This window comes from Lissotriton vulgaris, chromosome 9, assembly GCF_964263255.1.
Source record: "Lissotriton vulgaris chromosome 9, aLisVul1.2, whole genome shotgun sequence".
Lineage (NCBI taxonomy): Eukaryota > Metazoa > Chordata > Amphibia > Caudata > Salamandridae > Lissotriton > Lissotriton vulgaris.
Window position 1 is genome coordinate 142,376,112 of NC_141697.1, and position 26,298 is coordinate 142,402,409.

Here is a 26,298-nt window from a genome sequence, read left to right on the forward strand (position 1 = left end):
CAAAACCCAAACCTAGCCCTGAACCCTAAAAATACCCCTGTACACCAAAAACCCATACCTGTCCCTAAACCCTAAAACTACCCCTGAAGCCCATAACCCAAAACTATATCTGAACCCTTAAAATACCCAAACACCCCAAAACATATACCTCAGTACCCCAAAACATATACCCCTATACCCATACTTACCTTATACAAACATTAAAAAAACATGCTTTTACCATTCATGCTTTTACAACGAACTTCGTTGTAAATGTATGTGTGGTAAAAGCATATAAAATGTAATGCCATGCGTTATAATCGGTACAAAAGGGGGTGGTGATGGACGGAGCATCTGAATCAATCAAACACTCACACCCAGTCAAAAGATCTGGGTTTAATCCATCACCGTTCTTTAGCCCACTCTGCCACCCCAGTTCAGACATGGCTATATGCAAATCAGTCTGACCCTGTGCGTTATGGGAACAGTCCAGCCCGAACTGCCAATCCATGTCTTCCCTGGACCGGAAACAAGCTTCCGAGGACCGGTTTCTGGCATTCCAGCCATCTTCAGCCCGGCTTGCTTGAATCCAGTGGCAAAGTGAGCAAGGGACTCACGTCTGAGCATATCCTGCCACACTCACTTTGCCTCTGGATTCAAGCAAGCCGGGCTGAAGACTTGTTTCCGGTCCACGGAAGCTTGTTTCCGGTCCACGGAAGACATGGTTTGGCAGTTCGGGCTAAATGCCCCCCCCAGCCCTGGGGACCGCCACCTCACCAGGGCTGCCTCCAGCAATGTCCCAGGGTACCCACCCACTGGGACATTGCAGTTTGCTATGGCTTCAAGGAAGCAAGAGCAGGAAAAATGCTCTTGCTTCCATGAAGTGAAGCAGAATTGCTTTTGGGCAGAGGGAGTTGCATGTTAGCAGCTCCTTCTGCCTAAAAGCGATGCCGGCTCCTGCAGGAGGCGGGGAGCCAGCAAGGAGGGCAGGGACCGGCCAAAGCGACATGCGCCACTTCTCCCCTGCACTGCTCTGAGAACATAGCAGCCCCACCCACCCGCAAAGCAGCTGGAACAAATAAAATGATAATAATATTCAGTTATTATAATTAAATGTTTCCTTTAGTCACACTGCTTAACAGCAATGAGCGACACACCTCCGCCTTAGTGAAGGAGCCGCCACTGGACCAGTGGGATGCAGAATTAATTGACTTCCCTAACATCCCGTGTTTGCTTTGCTTTTACCAGTACACACAATGCTCTGCTCCAATATTGTTGCCGGCGATTGTATAGGGTATTTATCCTGCTTGCTCTTAATCACTGCATGCCATGGGTGACTTCTAGTAGGTGAACCCTAGTAAGCAAAGTCTGTAATCTGCCTGGCACTTGCCCACTCTTATATCCAAAGGGGTGGATGCTATTTATAAGATGAGCATTAGGCTATAGCCTCAACTTCCACTCTACCATCATTCTTGTGTTTTTCACCAGTAACTCCCTCACGGTATCTTCAATTAGTCTAATGTATTCCTCCTACAGACAGTACTAGATGTTACCTGAGCCAACCTCTATGTCTACAAAATAATTCACGGGGTAAACCATAAATCATCTACCATAATGTCTCTGTCTCACTTGACTACGCCTCACTGTATCACCTTGTGCCTTGGCCCTGCCGCCAGGGCTAGGATTCTGCCACTCCTGAGTTGATGCCATATTCTACTTCCTGGTGGCTTGTTTCTGTAACCAGAGGCTGGGATTTTATTAATTCTGCCTTGACTCCTTATTGTAGTTCCTGGTTGCTTGGCACTACCGCTAGAGCTGGAATTATTTCGCTTCTCAGTTGACAACATGTAGTAGTTAATTGGTAGTACCATTACCAGATGGTATCTATGAGCTCCCAACACTACATGCATGACCACTCACCTGATCCCTGCACTATACCTGTAGCATACTGCTCACCGGCTAAGCCTTTCAGCACCTCATCAGGTGTAAAAAGCGCTATATAAATTGTAGGGTAATGCAATACAATTTCGAAGTTTCTGATGAGTGAGAAGCACCTCATACAAGTCAAACCACACAGCAAATTGCACAATACATTTGCATCAGATTCATATGGATAAAATGGGTGACTGGACATGAAACACGTAGGACGAACTTGTGACTAAATTTCTAACACCAGGCTCCCATGGATCACTGTTCTACCCATCTGCTAAGGAATGCCCGCGGACTGAGGCGTATCTTCAGAGAATCAGGCAGAGCAGGCTGGCATCCTTTAGAGAAGGAAGTATGCCGACTATTCGAGAAATGCATGTACATCTCCAGTGGCATCTTTTTGTTACAAGCATTCCCACAAACATTGCAGCCATGCTGTGACTAATGCTGATCATTTGCCAGGGATCCCAAAGTGCTGCCTGCATCAACACACCCAGCAGCTGTTTCACATATATTGCTGGTTCACAGGGAGGTGCTAAGACCAGATACCCATCTCTTCAACCTAATACCATAAACGTCTGCATGCTTCATTAGTGGATTAGCTAGGCTGGCAGATAATTTGTCCATGACCGCGTATAACCTCAGCAATAATTTGTTTATATCTATAGTAGCTGCTTTAAAATATACATGCTGCTTTTTTATTTGGCTTTCGCCACTTAGGCAAGGAACATGTTTACAGTCTAAATATTATGGGGCAGATATATGTTGGGAATGCGCCACGTTTGCGTCAGGCAACTGCGGCATAAACGTGGCGCATCCCTACGACCCATTTACAACGTGACGCATCTAGGCAGATGCGTCACGTTGTAAAGCCCTGCGCCACTTGTGGGCGTTCCGGCGCAGGGTGGGCGTTCCGGGGCAGGTGCGCCTCGCAAAAGTGGCTGAGTGAAATCTATAAGATTTCACTCAGTCACTTTCAGGCCAATGTTGCGTCAAAACACTGCGCCTGCTTGAAGCAGGCGTAGGTCTTGACGCAGCATTGTAAAGATGGGGCACCCCCGAGCCATGCTGGAGCTGCGTCGCGCTTGCGACGCAACTCCAGCAATGCGGCACCTTTACGGCACAGATGCATCACGCATGCCGTGTGCCGTTTTTGCCCCATGGTGCCCAGCATTGTAAATGCGGCGCACCATGGGTGGCGGAGCAGCGGCGCAAAATAACTGGCGCATCCCTGGGGATGCGCCAGTTATCATAAATCTGCCCCTAAATACTTAGAAACAAAACGTTGCATGCATGAAAGAATGCGCCAATGTCTCCATTACCATTAATAACATAAAGGAAATAAGCATTGCAAAGCCAATAGGCCGCAGCTCTTAAATGCCAAGCTATTGCCTTTTCCAGTGCTTTTTTTATTACCAGTATATGAAGGTATATACTTTCCCTTCTGAAGCCTCCGCTTGTGCCTGCTGTTAGGTGAGCGGGAGAAAATGACAGCGATGCCAGCAGCGGCCCGAGGCATTCAAAAACCCAGCTCCTATGGCTCCTAGCGTCGGACCTCCTGGAAAATGCCTGATGGGATAAATGGCCATTCCGGTTCTGCATTACTTTACAACACGTCGTATGCTAGGGTAAAATAAACACTTTATTCACTTCGGTGATACTTCGAGGTCATGATGCACATTGCATGAGGTTGATCACTGCGTAAGAAACAGTACTTTTTTCACATCAGCACTGACTTCCATGTTGGATGTATCTTCAGTGGCTTTTGTACAGGACAGACATTAGCACATTGCGGACTTGCATGTGCGCACAATGGATTTTTACACAATGAAACCTGGCTATTTCAGCAGAAAATGCTGGCAAAATTCTGCCCGTCTCGAAGATAGGATGAAAGTATGGGGGTTGAACACTTCCTTCAATCTACCTCTTCGCTGGAGTGTTCACAGCATCTGTCCCCTTTTTCCTAGTGCGACCATACATATACCACCCTTCTATCACAGGACACCCCTCAAAGCCCTAGGATTTCACCTTTTGTGTTCTCCATGTAGGAGAGTAGTGTCTGCTCCCTATGGTCACCCCCACTTTTTGCTTTGCTTTACTGGTTTTCGACTTAGATATGGCTGTGGGCCTGCTAATCAGACCCACAGCACAGATGCACTCTCTCTAAATGTACACCATGTACTTTAGGTACATCCACAATTGGGAATTAATTCACCTTGCCAGCCCCTGTAGAAGTGTACCCTAGGTACTCAGGGCATAGGTGTAACCAAGGACTACCAGGGGCTTCAGCATGTATTATGCCACCCCTGGCTGGCCACTCAAATAGACACAACTGGCTGATCACTCAGCTGGGGCAAGGTTGTGTAATCACCCCTTGCTTGGGTATAGTATTCCTATACCTACTTACATATAGACACATGTGGAAATTAGCAAAATTAATGTACCTAAGCGGCGTTCATTTGCCCTCTCCCGTCCCCCTCCCTGTAGGCACCACGTATACCCTGAAATGTTGACCGCATCATTCTGCCAATGAAAGCCCGTGCCCATATGTACATGACAGCCATTTTAGGCCATGGCCTCTCTGTCCGTTTTTATAAAATCCCCGGCTTCCCTCCTGCGTGCATTTGAGCACCCCCCTCCCACTCTCACATGCATAGACCATGAAACCCAGCACTCTGCGCGACCCTGCTATGAAAGGCAACCCTCCTGCTTGACCCAGGCACCCCCCCCATTTCCCTCTTGAAGAAGCATCCTTCGCCTCAGCTGACATAGCCCCCCAGCTGTATCTGACTGCCCCTGTTCTCTCATGTACGGGTCATAAGACCTCTCTCTCTCTGTGCGACTCTGACCCTGCGCGCACCCTGACCCCCTCCTTCTCCCTCACATGGACAAGTCATAAACCTTCCTCCTCTGCAAGACCCTGTCCTTGGGAGTCACGGCCGCGCCTGACCAAACACCTCCTTTCCTTCCATGAATGCCCCTCTGTTGACAAGCCTTCCCTCCGCGCTCGATTGTCCACGCGGCATGAATACCACTCCTTTGATGACCTCTTCCCCCGAGTCCGGCTGACCACACATGTCCGAGGCCATCGCCTGAGCCGGGAAATACCATTAACTGCCCTTATTGTATGAAGTCACTCCTCTTCAAAAGATCCACTATTGATCCTGGCCACCCCACCCCCTGGGCTATGATCAGGCGCACACATCCTAAACTGTTGACGGAACACTTAGCTGCGTGATTACCCTCCCCTCTTATCAGCAGGTCAAGGGTCCCTATTGTGAACACATGTGGGGTAGGATTGACACAAGGATCATGGGGATGTATTTTCCTTGTTACACAATATCATGATTGTAGTGCCAAGTGTTCTGCAAAGTATAAAAGACAGAGTCTCAGCTCACTTGTTAGAGCACCTCGAGACGATACCTTGTTGTCTGATCTGATGTGTTCTGCTCCGTCGGAATAAACTTCTGTTTCCTGCCTTCTGGTCTCCGGCGCCTGCCTCATAGCTTGGTAATTTGAATGGTACAAGGGCGGTTAGCGCCGGGCAAATCTTGAGAAAGGTCCTAGCCCTACCTTTTTCTACAAATTGGCGTCCCAAAGCGTGGGGCCCATCAGCGACACGTGGATCCAGTGGGAGAGGTCCCGATGACAGAGTGAACGACTGCAACGATCGGGAAGAGCTCATGTCCGATAGACCCTCGTCTGACAGCCGATCATCCGACCTTCACTAGTTCTGAACAGACCTCTCTCGAGTGATCTACGGTCCTGACTGGGAACCATCAGGAGTGCCGCGAACACCACGAAGGAGAGAGGACGATCGGGCGCTGGATCCAGAGGACAGGAAACCGTCCATGCGGTCCGGGTAAGGTCGTGTAAACACGACGAATTGAGGAAAATTGTTTTTGTTTGGATAATACTAGTATTACGCTTTGTTGAAACCTCTGGAGATTCGCTGTCTGCAAACGGGGAAAAACAAACAGGCTCTCTCTTTGCAAACAGTGAAGGATAGGTAACGCAGACTTTTGTCCCCATTGTAATCCGTCGTGCCTATCTTCCTCCCCCACTGTTTCCCGAACTGTCGTTCGTGGATTATTGTCTGGAGATTCTTTGTCTGCAAACAGGGAAGAACAAGGTCTCTCTTTGCAGGTAGAGAAAGAGTGGGTAGCGATAACTTTTCGTACCCACTTATTCTCCCCACTGAATTGTTTGATTGGCCGATTATTCGGTATTGGTTCGTTTGAGGTATTCACCGCCGCCAAACAACGGAGAATAGAAATATTCTGCCTAGTCTTTGCCCGCTGTGATAAGATAGGGAGTGCAGACTTTTGTCCCCGGTGTAAACCGTCATGCCTATCTTCTCCCCACTGGTTGGTAGCCTGTTTAGCCCGGACCGCTTATTAGAGATGAACCATCCAGCTCCACTGGAGGGCACCCCTAATAAGGACATGTTCACTAAGCATGGACTAGTCGCTATAGCTTATAATAGGTTATGGCATAAAAATACAAGAAAAGGAGTTGAGCGAAATCAGTAGGCCACTGAGGAGTTATCAACTTCGCTAAAAATAAAATAAGAAACGCTAGAAACAACCCGTAATAAGAAACATACAAATGGCGAGGGAAGACAAGTTTGACAGCAGGCAAGCCACGAGGTAGCTAGGTTCCGTTGCCTATTCCTGCCCTAAACATGTCTGCCTCATTGCCCGCCACGCCCAAATAACGATCACATGAAATAGAAACAATCCGATAGGTACCTACCCTCATTCCGGAAGCTCCCAAAGTGCAACAGGTCCGCGGTTACGCCCATCCGGAAGGCGAGGCCTCGAGGCACGAGGGGCTCGCCTGACCACGGTCGGGAGGAGATGATGTTGGGCAGGCGGTCCAAAGAATGGCAGAGTCCTCTCCTTCTCTCCTCTTCCGCTGCCCTGCAGGCCACGGGGGGGGCTGTCTTGCTTCAGCCACCGACCACCCCCCCCCCTTCTGTCTCTCGCCTGGTCCGACCCACGAAGAAGGCAGAAGCCGAAGGCGAGAATGGCGGCGAATCAAGTAGTCCCGCCACATGTCAAATTCCCTGGATAGTTACAGGTAGTGCTGCCACATGTCGACGTCTGGACAGTTGCAGATAGTCCCGCCACATGTCAAGGAAAAGGGGGGGCTGTCTTGCCTCAGCCGCCGACCACCCCCCCATCTTCAATAGCCAGCACGGCCCATATCGAAACGACGGAGCCGAGTAACGGCGCGGGGTCGCTGGAAGGGGGAGGTGACGCGAACGAGCCTCCCCCACCTCCCTCCAGGTGGAGGCTTCCAGCGACACCCCAATGCTCTTACTTAAAGAGGGTCAACATCATAAAGCGGTCTTCTGCCCAAGACGGGCACACGCTCCATGCCTTCTCCCCTCAACCTTGAAGATTCTATAAGAGCCGGGGGGCTCCGATCCCTCCGCATGGGTGCCCCCGCCCCCTTCACTGGGAACCACGACACCGGTGCAACTCCTGCCGGCACCAGCCTCGGATTGGAAATGGCTAAAATAAAGTCACGGCACGGGCTTGTTCAGTTCCGGAGGAACGCCAGGATGACCCGGTAGGAAAATTATTGCCGCCCTTCCCACTCTTTTGACTCATGGTCCACATTTGCTAAACTATTAACCACATAGCGCAAAACTTTTTGAACTACCAACGGAAAGTTCTGGGCCAACCACGCGAGACTAGAGACTCTCTGACTGTACTGGAACTTGCCTGACCCCACCTAAAATGGCGCCGCCGCAAAATGAAACGTACTTTGAATAAACTTTGTTGCACCCAGGTTGCGCAGCTTGTTGTCCCGAGATCTATGTGCAGTTTTTGGGATAATGAAAGTAGATATGAAGGGCGTTGAGTATGTGCTTGAATAATGAATTGACTTAGGGTGGGTACTGATTATGATTTGGAAAATGAATTGGTGTAACTTAGATAACGAATGAGTATTGGATAAATGAATTTTTGAATTAATTAAAAATGAATTCTTGAACATGCATCATGCTTGCTCTGTAAGGAAATTTTAATACGATTTTATTTGCACTGCTGCACTTTATGCAATGAACTGCCACCAATTTCGTTTATTAAAAGTATTTTGAAGAAGAAAGCATGGTCGTAGCAGTTGCATTAATGAGTTTTGGATGCCTTACTACTGTGAGCGAAGAGTAAGTATGATGAAGGATAAAGATCAAAAGGGATCAGATATTTAGCAGCTACCTTATGTGCCACAAGCAGCCGGAAAAGTGTTTCAGATACCCTTAAAATGACACCACAGAAAATGCCACCTGACCGTCACCCTTGCACTCGATAAAGAGGGTTACGACCAAGTAGCTCATGTAGATACTCAGATCGTCAATGATTATCTATCTGACACCACTGGTCCCTCTGGGCTGAAATGCCGAAATGGCAAGGGAATGCGGTACAAGGAGGTAGGGCGAGTATATGGTAGGTAAAAACATTTTCGAACTACTGCATGATGATGTGCTTTGAATGCTGCCCCCCCACCCCTTCTTTTCCTCCCTTCTGCAGGACACGTCAGAACGTCGGCTGAGGTGTGGAAGAGCGACGGTTGGACCACCGACGAAAGAGGGAAAGGGGGAAATATGTGTTTAGTCGTTATAACAATAAGATTTTAAAAGACGTAGGCTTAACATGACTGTTCCTCCTTAGGACATAGCGACTGAGAGGATGGACTGACATAGAAACTGGACAGGTACTGAATGACGAAAAATTGACTAGAAATGACGTGTTAAATAATGTAACTGGACGTTTGACTAGGTAGGGAAAGGACAAAGAAAATTTATACGGGTGAGGGTTGCCACGGCACCACCCGTCTAGGAAGTTAGAGATGTTGCTGATGTTCAAAAATGCACTACCCCCTTTCTCACACTCTTATAGATATAGCCAAGCTGTCCGACTGTTCTCCCGATCAATACTTGCCGTTGCCTCAGCCTGGAGAACTTCCCACCAAAGAAGGGAACAGAAAAATGGCTTAAGATTCAACCATGGGTAACTAGCACGACCAGGTTAATTACTGATCAACCAGCCGACGTGTGAGTATTGGTAATTGGGAACGCTCGCAGGCGTGACAAGCGAGAAGGGAAAGGGGGGAAGGGTAGAAGGAACTAAGCACGTAGATAAAACAGGATAGTAAAGATACGTAGGATATACATATAAAAACAGATCTTGTAGGCTAACAATTGTTTCCTGTCCTGTCGTGAATGTCTTATATATGTGTAATACATGTGCCGTCTTCCCTGTCTGAGTTTGTGTATAATGTACGGATTTATGTCTTCCCTCTGTCTGTATCTGCATGTTACCTAACCTTTGCTGTTCTGTGTTGTAAGCGCACTAAATGACCTATTTTTGTACACGTCTCTCTCTCTCTCTCCCTCTCTCTCTCTCTCTCTCCCTACATGTCATACGTGTACCGAATGGCTCGTTTAGATTGCGGACGACTCTCACTCTCTATGAGAGTCTTCCTATTCTCTCTCTCTCTCTTTTGGTAAAATCGTGCCCCACCGGCACCAGTCTGATTGGATACTTATTGAATGCGAAGGTGTTCAGCGAAATTGGCTGAAACTAAAATGATTGTACCTTGCCATATTACTGCCTCTCCTTTCTGCAAAATGAATGAACTTGAATTGGCTGAGAAGGAAAGGACAGGTAAGACGACTAAAGTCCCCCAAATCTGGCCATTTATAGGGGGACTATATGTCAATGGCATCCTAATTTTTTTATTGTTAGAGACAAGCGCCAAGGTCCAGATTGACCCCCAATGCCCAGATTGCCCCACCCCCTTTGCACCTAAGCGCAAATGCCCGAAGCGTCCCAGCCCCACTTGATTGACCCCGGCTACTGTCCCCGATATATATATGATGACCATGAGTAACTGCCGCCCTTCGAGAAAAACCTGTTTGACCCTGTCTTTCAATGATTGCACCCCGCTCTGTTTGAAAGAGTTAGCCAGCTCTAAAGGGAAATGTAAGACTGTTCAGGCTCGGGTTAGAAGGACGAGTCTCCCCTGAATGTTGTCAATCTTGGGGTTTTTGTTGAAATACGCAGGTGATAAGAGTCTGACCTCTGTCCATATATGTCATGAACGAACGCCGATTAGACTTGGTGCGAACGCAGTAGAAATACCCACCTACTTACTTCATGGTAATAGACTTCTGACTATGACCAATGAGCATAACGCCAGGTGCTAGGATTGCGAGTGGAATTCAAATGTAAAAATCTCTTCTCCTGCCAGTTCTCTAAAACTTGTTTTTACCCATTTAAAGATACTCAATCACCGGAGGAGAAGGGCCGGACGTGACGCACAGCCTGGCTGCAGATCATGAGACACATGCGACCTCGACCAAAGGTGGAGCCGCAGCACAACAAGAAACGGGACGAGGCAGCACTCTCAAAGGCGGTAAAGGAAAGGATGAAGGGCTGTCCTGAAGCTCTCTGTCCGCCAACCCACGTGTGCCTGGAGCCTCCGTCCCTCTTTTCAAGCCCGATTGATGGGCCCGCTTGCTTGTTATCCATTGCTCCCTTGGTCCCTTTGGTGTGTCCCAGAAAATCTGCCCCCACTCCGCCCTCTCACTCCCATCGACTATCGAAACCACACACCCTCTTTTCCACATGACTTCTTGTTGAAAGGAAGAACAGCAAATAGATGGAAATGGGGTTACGCCACGGAAATATAGGTGCCAAGCTTAAGGCGCCACTAAAAGGATTGGTTAGGGAACAGGACTGTGGTCTAACAGCAGAGGACTGACCGCACCCTGCAACGCGTAAGGATGGACCCGAGCTGGACCTGTAGCTCCACCGCCGGTGCTCAACAGCCCCAACGAAAGGACGCGGACTAGAGCCTACCAGTGATGGCTCACTGCTAAAAGACACTGGAACGAAGAGATCTTGTATATTGAACTGAATTCCGCCCTCAACTACTTGGTCAAAATGTTCATTGGTCACATTTTTTAAGTCAGAAACATTTATGCTATGTAGTGCTTTTGAAATGATAGGAACTCGACAAATGCAATTTCCTATGTGCTGCATTCTGCCCATCACATCAACTGTTCATGATTTTTATGCAATATGTTAGTATTGACAAATGCTATTTCATCAACCACATGTTTATATGTACGCCCCTTAACTAGAAAGGATAGGAAAATGAACTGTTGTTGTTTATATGTACGCCCATCAACTAGGAAGAATAGGAAAATGAACTCGCTTATGTTAAAAGCGGCGACTGTGGAAATTAGCAAAATTAATGTACCTAAGCGGCGTTCATTTGCCCTCTCCCGTCCCCCTCCCTGTAGGCACCACGTATACCCTGAAATGTTGACCGCATCATTCTGCCAATGAAAGCCCGTGCCCATATGTACATGACAGCCATTTTAGGCCATGGCCTCTCTGTCCGTTTTTATAAAATCCCCGGCTTCCCTCCTGCGTGCATTTGAGCACCCCCCTCCCACTCTCACATGCATAGACCATGAAACCCAGCACTCTGCGCGACCCTGCTATGAAAGGCAACCCTCCTGCTTGACCCAGGCACCCCCCCCATTTCCCTCTTGAAGAAGCATCCTTCGCCTCAGCTGACATAGCCCCCCAGCTGTATCTGACTGCCCCTGTTCTCTCATGTACGGGTCATAAGACCTCTCTCTCTCTGTGCGACTCTGACCCTGCGCGCACCCTGACCCCCTCCTTCTCCCTCACATGGACAAGTCATAAACCTTCCTCCTCTGCAAGACCCTGTCCTTGGGAGTCACGGCCGCGCCTGACCAAACACCTCCTTTCCTTCCATGAATGCCCCTCTGTTGACAAGCCTTCCCTCCGCGCTCGATTGTCCACGCGGCATGAATACCACTCCTTTGATGACCTCTTCCCCCGAGTCCGGCTGACCACACATGTCCGAGGCCATCGCCTGAGCCGGGAAATACCATTAACTGCCCTTATTGTATGAAGTCACTCCTCTTCAAAAGATCCACTATTGATCCTGGCCACCCCACCCCCTGGGCTATGATCAGGCGCACACATCCTAAACTGTTGACGGAACACTTAGCTGCGTGATTACCCTCCCCTCTTATCAGCAGGTCAAGGGTCCCTATTGTGAACACATGTGGGGTAGGATTGACACAAGGATCATGGGGATGTATTTTCCTTGTTACACAATATCATGATTGTAGTGCCAAGTGTTCTGCAAAGTATAAAAGACAGAGTCTCAGCTCACTTGTTAGAGCACCTCGAGACGATACCTTGTTGTCTGATCTGATGTGTTCTGCTCCGTCGGAATAAACTTCTGTTTCCTGCCTTCTGGTCTCCGGCGCCTGCCTCATAGCTTGGTAATTTGAATGGTACAAGGGCGGTTAGCGCCGGGCAAATCTTGAGAAAGGTCCTAGCCCTACCTTTTTCTACACACATAGTAACCTATAAGTCACTCCTATGGCAGGCCTTAACAATCCTGAAGGCAGAGTGCTTGGTTATGTGTGAGATGGTGCTCTAGCATGAGCTGGGCCTGTCTGCAGCTTTCGGAACCATGTCCTTATAGCTGTTCTATGATATTGCCATACCATATACTCTTAAGTGCATTATAATCCTCGCGGTTAATGCTAACTTTGGTTTGGCTTTATCCAAACATGTCGTGTAAGGTGTCATATGCTTTGGAATACTACCCCCTCGCCAATTCTGGCGACGGGGGTAGCATTCCACCCTTCTAGAGGGAGAAGACATGTTGTTGCTGACTATCCCGGTTAAAGTTAACCAGAGCCCCAGCGTCACAAAATGGACGCTGCTGCCACCGGCACAAGTCTGACCTCCTGCTGCTGGGAGTCCTTCCAGTCACGGAGGTTTGGACAATAGGTTTCCTGCCTGGGGAGGTGCGAGCACCACCCCAGACAGGACTTTGTGTATTGGGACAGGGAGGGCTGAATCGAATGAGACACTGCCTGGGGCACACTAGGTGCTCCATGTATACCCCAGTTCAAACCGGTTGCTGGGGCACTCCAGCCCCAGCTCTGGTGCAAAACTGGACAAAGGAGAGGGGATGTAACCCCCCCTTCCTGGTCCAACCCACAGGAGGGACCTAGTCAGTAATCCAGCACCTTTTAGTTGTATAAAGGTAGGAGCTGAGTCCTGAGACTTTAGATTTGATCCTGACTGAAACCTGAAACGAAACTCTGGACCTTCGACATTCTGCTGAAGCTGAAGACTGAAGAATCTCCCTTGTGGCCAAGGAGTGACCACCCTGGGCAACCAGGCACCATCCAGCAAATCAACGGCTTGTTTTGTCGACGCTCCCACCGGAACCCGAGCACAGAGCCTGAAGAGACCCAGACTTCCAGACCTCTCTGACCTTCTCTTCATGACTGCAGCACAGCTGAGATCCGTGGAGGCGACGAGACACATGGGACCGGACATCTTGAAAAGCCTGCAACTTGCTACCTGTGCAGCTCCTGAGGCACCCTCGAAGCTGTGCACTGGAGATTGAGAAGCCCCGATCCCGAGCTCCATCCGCGACGAAGATCAGCCCCCCACACTCCACGAGTTCTGCGTGGGGCCTTTCTGCTTTTGTTCTGCTCGACGTGATGTCCGGTTGCTGGCCCGTTGGCTAGTAGCCTCTGTGACGACAATCCTTTTGAACCACATCGCTGGCCTGGTTGCTCCAGACTGGCCCTTGCTTCCCTGCAAAGGTGAAGCACCCCAGACCTTGCTGGTCTGCACCAGAAGCCTTTGTTGTACCTGCGTGGGTCGTCTTTGTCAAGGCTTGTCGACTCCAATCCGGAAGTCAACCCCTCCATCTGCGAGAACCTGGTCCACGTGGCTGCCAAGACAAGCTTCAAGACAGCACCTGATTGCTCTTCGACGTTGTCTGGTTCCTTCCTGGTTCCACCCGGTCACTGCCTAGTGACCCAGACTCTGTTCTCCCTGCTTTCAGATCCTCCTCATCCCCGATCCACCCTTGGATCCACCCGGACATCTTCCTCCTGGTGGCCTGCAGCATCTTTCTTCAGGTCTCCATAGGCTTCAACAACGAAACCCGACACATCTTCACACCTATGCACCCACCATCCGTGGGTGAGGTAACACGAGTACTTCGGTGCTCCCAAGGATATTGACTATCCAATTGTCTAAGTCTCTAGTTGTTTCCTCCTAGCTCCACCGAAAGTGCCCTAAATCCTTCTAAATCTAACTTCTAAGTTCCCATTGACTTTGCATTGAATCACGTGTGTGTGTAAAGACACTGCACGCGCCGCCTGTGGGCCTCCTACTTTTAAACTATTGTTAAAACAGTGTAGCCCCAGCGATAACCTAGGCCCTAGGCATTTCCTTTTCTCGTGACGTGGTACTTATACCACTTTCTTAGTATATGGTTTGCTTCGCCCCTTGGGCCTAACCGTAAATTGTGCAACTTAACGTATAATAACTGAGTGTATTGTTATGTGCTTTGGCCTCTGACCTCATAAAGAGCTCAGCGGAGTGTGTTAGAAATAAATACATATATATTTTATATATATCCTGTGTGGTGTCCTTTCATTTGATATTCAAGGGGTTACATATGGTAAAACAGCTGGCTTTACACGCCCTCTAGAGTCTTTCAGCCTAAGACTGTTCTGTCCACGCTACCACTAGGATAGCTGGCCTATAAGTTTGACTTACAACCATCACCATAAGAATTGTTTGGACTGGTGCACAGTGATCACTAGAATAGTGAACACCATATACCAGGCCAACTTCTCACACTCCAGACCCAATCACTGCTATTCTAAGGATTCTACAAACCTGGACGTTTCATGTGCCACGAAGGGAGAAGATGTGGCCTGCGGTCTAAACCTGCCGACCTTGGAAATGGGGAACCAAGTTCGAATTCTGGCCTCGGCTCAACATCCTGTGAATCTGAGGAAACCACTTCATCTCCCTAACGTTATTTTGTAAACAACAAATATGTGTAACTTGCCCCTGTATTGGAACTTTCATAGATTCCCATTCTTTTGTATCATTCCCCATCGTCGGAATGGGAGTCTCTGTAACAAAATAAGATAGCAGTAGGTACAAAAGAGAAAGAAAAAGGCATTGGCCTCATTCCCTTTTGTAGCATATCCGCCTCATTTTGTCAAAGAGACCAAACTAAGCATCAGCCAATCAGAATAGCCTCACCCTATAGAACCCTCCTGAAGGAACCTCAGAGCCTCAGATTTTCTACCGCATGTTGTGCTTAGGGAGTCTCCTTTGAGCTCTGCTCAATCTCTACTCTTCAGAAGTTTTTCTTCAGGATTTCTCTTCAGGATTGTTAGCTGTTCCTTCCAGGATGTCTGGAAAGGAAAAGAAGAAGGCCCTTTTCAAGCCATGTTCCACCTGTGGCAAGAAAAGTCTTTTTGTTGAGGATAAGAATAAAGATTGCATCTACTGCCTCTATCCTGATCATAAGGCTGCGGACTGCAAGATCTGCCGCACCTTTTCAACTAAGACCCTCCGGGATCGTGAGGGTAGGCTTCTTACCTGGCTTCAGAAGTTAAAGTCCAGAAAGGACACAGTCTCCAGTGACAGTGAAGACTCTTCATCAGCGTCTTTGACTAGAAGGTCAGTCAAAAGGGGTAGAGGTTCCCCTTCTCATTCTGTGGAGCATCCTTCTAAGGCCTCAAAAAAGACCCCCAGAGAGTCTGAGTGCCAGGGTCCAGTCGAATCTCCTCACCATGGTGAAAAGGAGAAGGGTAGGACCATCTACGCCTTCTTCGGGTATGAAGACTGATCCAGCCTTCAAAAAACCCTCTTCTCAGTCTTCTGGAAAGTCTGACAGAAGTCCCAAATCGTCGACGATGAAGGCGTCCTCGACGGAGGCTCCGTCGACGAAGAAATTGAAGCCTAAGCTGAAAATGGTACCGTCGACGGGCTCCTCCACGGGTCAATCGACGTTGACGGGATCATCAACGAAGATGGAGTCGTCGACGGCAGTTATAGTGACGTCGACGAAGGGGTTAGTCGACAGTGGTGACGACGACAGTGTCGTTGTAGAGGGCTTAGATGACGACAACATTGACGACAACGACGGCAGGAGCGTTGATGGTCTCGTCGTCGACGGCATCGACGACTCCCATCTCGTCGTCGAGTGTTCTTTCGTCGACGACATCTATTCCGTCAACAAAGCCGACGACGGGAGTATTATCAACACCATTGTCGACGGGATTTTCGACGATTTTATCGCCGGAGAAAATAATTACCATTTCTATGACCAGAATTACACCGGACATGACATCTCCTAGGAGAGTTACCCCCTTGCCGCCAGCTCCACTTTTAGAGGAGGATGAGGATGACTCAGAGGATGACGATCAGGACTCATATGGCTATGCAAACAGTCCATCCCAGCTTCTGGTTAAATGCCAGGAGACAGATTCTGACGGAGAGTACAACCAGGAATGTGGTTATCGTCATCATTTTGCCCAGCCAGAACAGTACTCGAGACAAGATATGGTGTCTGTACCATCATCTTTATTGCAGGACCTTCACAATGTGCTGCAGGATTACAAGTCTAGATGTTCACATCCTGCTAGGGTTCCAATTGCGCAAGCCATGCCTGTCCCTATGGCTCCAGCAATGGCTGCTCCCGAATTGCCTGCCCATTTGTCATCTCAGCCACAGACAACGGTTCCACAGGAGCCTTCAATACCATTGGACACCCATGATGATTCCTCGGATGAGGATCACATTTTTGATGACAGGACTGGTCAAGGTACAGAATGGGATGAATATGTCATCCCAGACCCAGCATCTCCATGTTCAGATCCGGTGGACTCCCCGCTTGCGGATATAGGGGGGTTTCATAAGCTAATGGAGAGAGCGGCTGGCAGATTCAAACTATCAATGCCTTTGGTTGTTACCAAATGTTTCTTATATGATTTTAAAGAACCTTATAAGAAGACAACAAGATCTATCCCTATTATCCAGCATCTTTGGGATGAAGGATTTCAAGCAATGAAAAATCCAGCGACAGTGGTCTCTATACTACCGCGCCTCGACAAAAAATACAAAGCGCCTGAGGATGGTCCGGCGTCTTTGACGGGACATCCAAAACCGGACTCGGTTATTTCTCAAGCAGCACAAAGGAAGTCGCGCAACCCCTCAGCTCCTTTGACAACTCCTCCAGATAAAGAGGGCAGGAGGTTAGACAACGCCGGGAAGAGGTTCTCTTCAATGGCGAGTGTTCTAGTGCGTCTTCTGCGGCTCGAAGTTCATCAAATGCTCCTGAAGGGTGCTATAGAGCTGCTCCCCTCCGCCCAAAGAGGAGAGGATTCTATTCCAGGTTCTTCCTAGTAAGGAAGACGCTAGAGAAATGGCGCCCCATTTTAAACCTCAGGGAGCTCAACACCTATCTCATCTCCCTGTCTTTCCCGATGGTCTGTCTGCAAGACATTCTACGTCTCATCAATCCGGGGGATTTCATGGCCACGCTCGATCTCTAAGATACGTACTTTCATGTGCCGATTCACCCAGCACACAGAAGGTTTCTACGATTTACAGTAGCCAAGAGCCACTTTCAATTCAGGGTTTTACCCTTTGGACTTCGCTCAGCTCCGAGAATCTTCACAAAGGTGCTGGCACCAGTAGTTGCATTTCTTTGGAAGAATCACTTTCAGGTCTTCCCTTGCCTGGGCGATTGGTTGCTGAAGTCTCCGTCCAGGGAGGCTGCGAGGGAAGCGGTCAACGCATTAACAAACCTTTTTCAGAATTAGGGTCTCACTCTAAACAAAGAGAAGTCATCTCTGGTTCCATCCAGGACAGCTCGCTTCCTGGGGGCCATCTTGGACTCGAATCTCAAGAAAGCTTTCCCAACCTTGGAGAAGCATGGAAAACTTCAGACCATGGTGCTAGACTTACGAAGAAGAAGGTGTCTTTCTTCATGCATTCCTCTAATTCCACACTGCAGGTTGAGGATGCGTCCTCTTCAAGAGCAACTGGACATCCAATGGAAACAGATTCACAGGTCGTTCGACGACAAGGTGACCATCACCTCGGCAATGAAAAAAGCTGCCGTGTGGTGGACAAAGCAAGAGAACTTGTCCCAAGGTCTATCCTTCGTAAGCGACCCATCTCCTCAGGTTGTGACGACGGATGAGCTATTGGATGGTTCGGGAGCAGTGCTGCTAGACCTGCAAGTCAGTGGACATTGGTCTCCTCAGAACCGTCAGCTCCACATCAATCTTTTAGAGCTCAGGGCGATCAAACTGGCTCTTCAAGCTTTTCTCCCTCGCCTAAGAAGTTCAGAAGTTCTCATCCGGACGGACAACACCACGGCCATGCATTACGTGAACAAGGAAGGGGGAACCAGGTCTCTCCCGTTGTCTTAGGAAGCTCAAGAAATCTGGGAATGGGCGATCCTTCATGGGATTTCGCTGCAGGCGGAACACCTGCCAGGGATCTTAAACGAAAATGCAGACAGATTAAGCAGGTCATCCTCAGTCAGTCACGAGTGGGAGCTGAACCAACAAGTTCTGGACGAGGTCTTCCAACGGTGGGGCAAGCCTGCGATAGATCTATTTGCCATACCGACCAACAAGAAATACCGGTCTTATGCAAGCAGGCTTCACCACCAAGGGCCATTGGGGAATGCACTTTCGATAGCCTGGTCAGGGACATTCGTCTACTCCTTTCCCCCATCCCACTGATCCCAAAGCTTATCAGGAAGATCAAGGGAGAGCCATGCAAGATGATCTTGATAACCCCTGCTTGGGCGAGACAGTTCTGGTTCACGGAACTCCACCCGTTGTCGCTGGTTCCTCCTCTTCCCTTGCGAACCATTCCAGACCTCCTCACAGTGTCCGAAGGGCAGATTTGGCATCCGGATCCAGCGTCCTTGCACTTGACAGCATGGCTCCTGAGCAGCGAGAATTTATGAACCTTCCCATCTCAAATGAAATAAAAGAAGTTCTCTCCCAGGCTAGAGCCCCTTCCACAAACAAAACGTACTGACTCAAATGGAAAAGATTTTGCATTTGGTGCAGGAAAGAGGATGTTGACCCTTTCTCTTCACAACATCATCAAATTCTGCTTTATCTCTTGTCCTTGGCTAAGTCGGGGTTGGCCCATTCATCCATAAAAGTTCATTTGGCAGCGATTTCTAGGTATAGACGGTCAGGATAATTAAACAGTTTCTCAAAGGACTGTTCCGTGTCTATCCCCCGGTGAGGCCTCCGCCTCCTACGTGGCGATTGAATTTGGTTCTCACACAGCTCATGAAGGGCCCCTTAGAACCAATACATCGATCAGACATGAAATTCCTTTCATGGAAATTGGCATTTGGTGCAGGAAAGAGGATGTTGACCCTTTCTCTTCACAACATCATCAAATTCTGCCTTATCTCTTGTCCTTGGCTAAGTCGGGGTTGGCCCATTCATCCATAAAAGTTCATTTGGCAGCGATTTCTAGGTATAGACGGTCAGCGTCTGGACCTTCTCTTTGGTCTTACAGGATAATTAAACAGTTTCTCAAAGGACTGTTCTGTGTCTATCCCCCGGTGAGGCCTCCGCCTCCTACGTGGCGATTGGATTTGGTTCTCACACAGCTCATGAAGGGCCCCTTAGAACCAATACATCGATCAGACATGAAATTCCTTTCATGGAAATTGGCTCTCCTTCTTGCCCTCAAATCAGCAAGACGCATTGGGGAATTGCAGGCACTCACAATCCAAGAGCCGTTTCTCCAATACAAAAGAAATACAGTAATCTTACGAACTAATCCAAAGTTCATGCCCAAGGTGCCCTCGGACTTCCACTTGAATGAACTAGTTATTCTTAAAGCTTTCTTTCCTCAACCTACTACACCAGCGTAGAGGTCGCTACATTCTCTGGATGTACAACGGTGCTTGAAATTTTACTTGGATCGCACCAAAGGATTCCATAAATCCTCCCAATTATTTATTGCTTTTGGTGGTCCTCATAAGGGCCTCCGTCTTTCGAAGCAGGGTATTGCAAGGTGGAATACAAGTGCCATTCTACATTGTCATAATACAGTGGGAAAGTCACTGACCAGCAGGGTTAGAGCACATTCCACAAGATCGGTGGCTTCTTCAACAGCTCTGTTCGCGGGAGTGCACATCAAAGACATTTGCAGAGCTGCGACTTGGAGCAGTGTACACACCTTTACAAAGCATTACTGCTTGGATTCCTTACAACAGGAAGATACAGCTGTGGGCCAGGCTGTCCTGAGGAACCTCTTCCACTAATTGGTGAGCTTTCCTTTCTATCCCACCTTCCTTTTATTCTGAACATTTTGGTTTTCATGTCATGATGACTATTGAAATGTTTATATATGCCACAAAATGTGCTTATGGTGGACTGCTTGCTACTCTGATACAAAAGCATGGGAATCTATGAAAGTTCCAATACTGGGGCAAGAAAACAAGTTACTTACCTGTAACTTTGGTTCCCCAGTATTGGTTTCTTTCATAGATTCCCATGCGCCCACCCACCTCCCCGAGGAAAGCTCAGCCTTCAGCAGATATGGTGACTGTTACACAACAGCTACGAAAATCTGAGGCTCTGAGGTTTCTTCAGGATGGTTCTATGGGGTGAGGCACTTCTGATTGGCTGATGCTTAGTTTGGTCTCTTTTACAAAAAGAGGCGGATATGCTACAAAAGGGAATGAGGCCTAGGCCTTTTTCTTTCTCTTTTGTACCTACTGCTATGTTATTTTGTTACCGAGACTCCCATGCCGACGACGGGGAATGATACAAAAGCATGGGAATCTATGAAAGTTACCAATACTGGGGAACCACAGTTACAGGTAAGTAACTTGTTTTCTTACTCTGGTTCTTTTGTAAAGTGATCTAATGCTCTCTGGCCAAGTTCACATTTTAGAAAAGTGTCAAAAAAGTGTGGGTGAGGAGGGGGGGGGGGCGTAGGTTTTCTCTACGACCTAACTAAAGACTTTTCATCACCAAAATCAACATAACACCAAGAGACCCAAGTATTATGTCCCCTCTGATTCAGTAACTCCAAACCTGAACGGATATGTTCAGACTTAACGGCTCGCTACAAACCCAGTGTTCCCATGCAAACTGCACATCCAGTACCACGTTTGGTATTTACCAGGTGCATAATTTGCACCCCTAACTGATTTAGGCACTTTGGAATACTTGATAATGCACTAATTGCACAGTTGATTCCCCGTTTCAAAATACACATATATAGTGAATTCATGTTATTTACCTGCATAATTTGCACCAGACCTTTTTTGGGACAAAGATTGTGTGAGCAAAAAATAACAGCATCTGCATTTCGTGCTCAAGTGATTCTGATCAGCGACTTTTTTTCAGATATTTTTCTAATAAACAGGAAGAAAATTGTTGTAAATATCGAGGTCTAATAATACATTTGTTTAAGGATTAGTAGAATATTGCCTTAGTTTTGTAGGGTCCTTTCCTTCCCAGTGTATGGGCAGAAGAATGCTTTGAGTGGGTCACACGTGTGATCTGGAGTGTGCTCTCTGTGCTTGCACCTTTGTGTGCACTTGGGTGGCAGTGCTGAAGCGACTGATGAGTGTTGGATAGTTGGGAACATTCCCTAGCAATGGATGACAGGTTGATGAACTATGTGAGCAGGCAATGAGTGCCAGTGAGTGCAGAGTAGGTGTGTCATTGACCAGCTGAATAGAATGGTGCAACTTGAAGTCGGCTTGGATTTTAATTTTCTGGAAGAATGAGTTGCGTTGATTGAGTGACCGGCATTGGGCCTTGCGAAGGGTGAATCATATTAGGAGGCAGGACTCCACGGGCGTGTCCCTGTGAAGGTCCCTGTCTTGGAGCAGCCACCCCAGGACGGAGCAGGACACAGGGTCGCTCGAGAGTACAACCGGTGAGCTGTAGGCCTTTCAAGGGTGGCTGGCTCGTATTCTCCACAAATCTTGGATGTCCAGACCACACCAAGGAGGTAGTAAACATAAAGTAGCATGCAGCATGCACTATTGGAAACAGGGATAAGGCAGTAATAGTCCGTACATATTGAGCCGCCATATAAGGTCAATAATTCTCTGGGTGTGTATGGGTGCTGGGCTGCCGCTACCTATGTTATTGTTAGGCTCTGGCCCTAATCCAAGCAATCTATCGGAAGATTTGAGGATCGTAGTTTAAAAATATCTAGAGCACATTCCTGCTTTGGATTCCCAAGGAAGAGAGTGAAAGGGTGAACCGATGATGATGCACTTCACTATCTCATTGATCGTGATGTGCTGCTGTATGAGGAGGCCTCTGGGATCATGAGTAGTGCCTGGGGTAGCTAAATATGAGGAATAGCATAGCAGGCTCTTTAATCATCAGAACCCTTCACTGTATTCGCCCGGTGTCGGTGTGGAGCCAGTGATTCCCATGTGTTTGGGTATGTAGTTTGACCGTAGACTGGGTCCCGATGGGGTAGGAAAACCTTATCTCCCAGAACAGGCTCCTCTTTCAATTCCCCCATTTGGGAGTTCAGTCCACAACTTTATAATTTAACCTCCCCAGAGAACAAAGAACATTGTCTGTGCCACGTTGAGAGGAAGTGTGTCAGTAATGCACTTTCATGAGTGTTACAGATCCAAATAGAGATTCTAGGATTGGTTCAGTTGTCGGGGTATACAGCACATGAGTATAGCATGCACTGTATGCACCCACTCGCAGATGAGAAAAGCCCACTCTTCCTCACATCACACTTGGTCTTTCTTAAGAGGTGGATGGAGTTAAGCCATGCATTGTGACTCTCATTCAACTTTATGGGAACAACAAGTAACAATGAGCTACACCTGTAAAATAGCAGAGGAAATACTTAGGCCCCCATTAGGATGGCGGGCGGACTTTGCCGGCCCGCCATCCTAATGGGACGGGACCGCCCGCGAGCTGAGCGGCGGACCCGCCTTGCATAATATGATGCGCCTGCCACAGTGGCGGCGCATCATGCATTTATAACATTGCGGCGGATGGTGTTTACACCTGCACCCGCCGCAATGCTATAAATGCATGGCATGCATTTGCATACACAAAGCGGCAGGCACCGCGCGGTGCCTGCCACATTGTGTATGCAAAGGCAGGGGGGTACCACAGGTGCCCCCCATGTGCACCCCCCACCTCGCCTTCACCATGGGGGCCCACAGGGGCCCTCAAAGTGAAGACCGCCTGCCTTTCCGTGGCGGCATTGCCGCCATGGAAAGGCATCTCCCAAATCCCATGCTAATATGGTTGGCAGTGTCTGATAGACACCGCCACCATATACACCCTTTTCCGCCCCGGCCGCAAGGCGATTGGGGCGGAAAAGCGGCAGAGAGTGTTTCCGTCTGCCTCGGTCCCCCGCCATAGTAATATGGCGGGGAAAACGGGTGGCGGGCGGACAAGGATGTCGGGCGGATCGCCACCGTCCGCATGGCGGTGGCGATCCGCCCGACATCCCAATGGGCCCTTTTGTGTCTGGTCAGCTGCAAGAAGAATGAGGGAACAAGAATTCAAGTAATTTAATAGAGTAAAGTCATCTATTTGGATGTTGTCAATTGTTCTGATACATGGTTCTAGAATTGGTCTTCTCCTGTGACGTCCAGATGGCTTGTCTGTATTTTAATGGGCCTATGTAACATAAAGGTTTTTCACAATTTTTTTCGTACACCGGAATTACTTCATGTCATAGGGCCTAAAGTAGGCTTCCTATAGGTAAACACTTCTTGATGTAATTGGGGTTCTTGTTTGACCTTTCCTAGTCCTGCACTATTTTCTGTTATTGGGGCACCCAGTAAACTTTTACTAATCTTGCATTGCTTCCTGTCACAGGGGTTCATGGTAGATATTTCCTAGCCCTGAAGCACCTCCTGTCACTGGTGCTTATGGCAGATGATTCCTAGTTCAGCAGTATTTCCTGCCACTTGCGATCATGGTAGACGCTTTCTAGTCCTGCAGAACCTCCTGTTCCTGGGGCTCACAGTAGACATTACAAAATCCTCCAATTATTCCTGCCACTGGGGCTTCCAGTAGATGCTTGCTAGTCGTGCAATACTTTCTCTCATCAGGGCTCCTGGTAGAAGTGCCTAACGCTGCGGTACTTGCTGTCACTGGAGTCCTTGTTCGATGTTTCTGAATACTGCAGTACTTCCTGCCACTAGGGCTCTTGGTAGACATTTCTTCATCCTGATCTATTCTTTGTCATTGAGGCTCTTGGTAGAAGTTTCTAGTCCTGCACTGGTTCCTGTCACTGAGGTCCTTTTTAGACTTTTCCTTGCCCTAGGTACTTCTCATAACTTGGGGTCTTGGTAGACATTTCGTTGTTATGCACTAATCCTGTCACTGGGGCTCAAGGCAGTCCGGCACTGCTTTCTGTCACTGGGGCAAATATTTGTCTTTTCCTAGTCCTGCAGTACTTTCTGTCACTGGGGCTTGTGGTAGACGTTTCCTAGTCCTGCACTACTTCCTGTCACTGTGGCTCATGATAAAAGTTCCTAGACCTGCAGTTCGTCCTTTCCCTGAGGCCCTTGTTAGTCTTTTCCTAGTCCTGCAGTAACCCATGTCACCTGAACCATTGTTAGACACTTCCAAGTTCACACCCAGTTTGACATTGGGTCCCCAGGTAGATTTCCTAATCAGACACTGCTGCCTGTCACTTGGATCCATGGTAGCTGCCTTGTAGGCCTGTACATCTTCCTTTGCTGAAATTCTTCATTGTCCTCATGCTTGGCCCCTAGTTTCTTCTTAGTTGGACCGTTGCTAGACAGCTGCAAGACATACACCACTGCCTGTCTGGTGTTCTTTGCTAGTGTGGACATGACAAGGGGCTCATGAATGAACCTTGAAACTCACGTTTCTTATTCATATATTTTGATGAGAATTTTGGCAGTTTTGTGCACCACATTTTGCTTTATCTGCAGTCTTATGCTACAGTTTGGGGATTAAGTGGATTGAATTTTTTTTGTACTCAGTCTGATTGACTTGATGTGTGGACATTTCTGTGCCATAGGACGCCAAAGAGAAGATTGAGAAGATTGAAAAGGTTTTACAGGACACCCAGGCAGGTCATGACTTGCGCTCTAGCCGAGACCTTCTGAAGAACCACCGCCAGCTGGAGAACGAGACACGTGAGCTTGCCGACAAGATGAATTCCATCGTATCCCATGCCCAGAAAATGGCCACCAACCATTTCAACTCTCAGGGGATTATGGAAGAAACACAAAAATATCTCAAAAGGTGAGACTCTTTATCAATGGTCTTCAGTTGTTTCTCTTTAAACTCCTGTGTCCATTTTTTATGTTTTGCGCTATTTCCCACAGCTGTTATTAGTTATAGTTTTTGTTATATAGTAAAGCAGAACAGAAACACACATTTACACTTATATGGTATATTTCAGTAAGAGTTTCTGCTGAAATAAAAACAATGTTGCAATCAAATGTTTTAATTGTATATGGAAATGAGGAGGACACTTAATTAAATCCAATTTGTATCTGTTTTTGGCAGTATTACATAGTATGGCAGTGTCTGACCCGCAGACTGAGGATAGGTGCTTCAGTGAACAGAGGGTGTGACATTTCATGCTTCAATAACAGCCTAAACAATAATCTGTACCATGTGAAGTGGCTTTGCAGCAAAAGGTTCAATTCACAAAAAAACAGGATTTAGCTTTTAATACCTTGTATAGTTGTGTGCAACAGAGCGACCCGAAATTCAGAATGAGAACTGAGCAAAAGACAGTGTTCCCAACTGGAATATTTATAGAGTTGTGTATTGTTTGTATATAGAATTTTTGCAAATAGCTGTTTGTTTCTTAAATTCTAGTGTTGTTTTTCAAGTGTAATGCATTGGAAATATGCAAATGTAAAGAGTTTATTATGCTAATATTAACATTTTTAAATGTAGGGAGGTGCCATGAGTTACAAGAGGTGATGCCCCTTCCTCTGGACAATGGTAGTAAATAGCATATTAAACTGTGCGCAACTGCATATATGGTTTATGCATTTTTCACTTGTATTTGTTAAAAATGTCTAGTCAACCAAAACCAGGATGCAGAGATTAAAATTGTTCAGTATAGCAAAATCACATTGAAGATGCCTTGTAACTACAAGGAGAATTGTTTCCATACGTTAACTGATTGTAATATTCAATCTGTGATGCAGTAAAACAGTGTTTTCTAATGTCAAGGTCACTGTACTGTGGTAATAACCTTCAATTTGACCAGTAGCAATATATGTGCAAACTTAGGTTAGGTTATGCACTTGAAACAGATAGCGTTTTATGGGCCCACATTGATTTCCATTGCCTTGTCTTAAAGGTGTCTACATATGTTACTCCAGTATTGGAGCTTTGATAGATTCACATGCTTGAGTCATTCCCCGTAGTCATGATGTACCAGTCCCCAGTACTTTAAATAGTAATACTAATAAAAGTAGAATGATAGATAT

The 26,298-nt window shown here is 47.6% G+C and overlaps 1 protein-coding gene across 1 annotated transcript in view; it reads left to right on the forward strand.

The window, feature by feature from the left end:
* Positions 1 to 26,298, forward strand: part of SPTBN5 (spectrin beta, non-erythrocytic 5) — a 2,284,272-nt gene that overhangs the window by 692,055 nt on the left and 1,565,919 nt on the right. Inside the window, exon 25 of the mRNA XM_086937224.1 lies at positions 24,864 to 25,090. Coding sequence (XP_086793350.1) covers positions 24,864 to 25,090 — 227 coding nt within the window. The remainder of the gene's footprint in view (positions 1 to 24,863; positions 25,091 to 26,298) is intronic.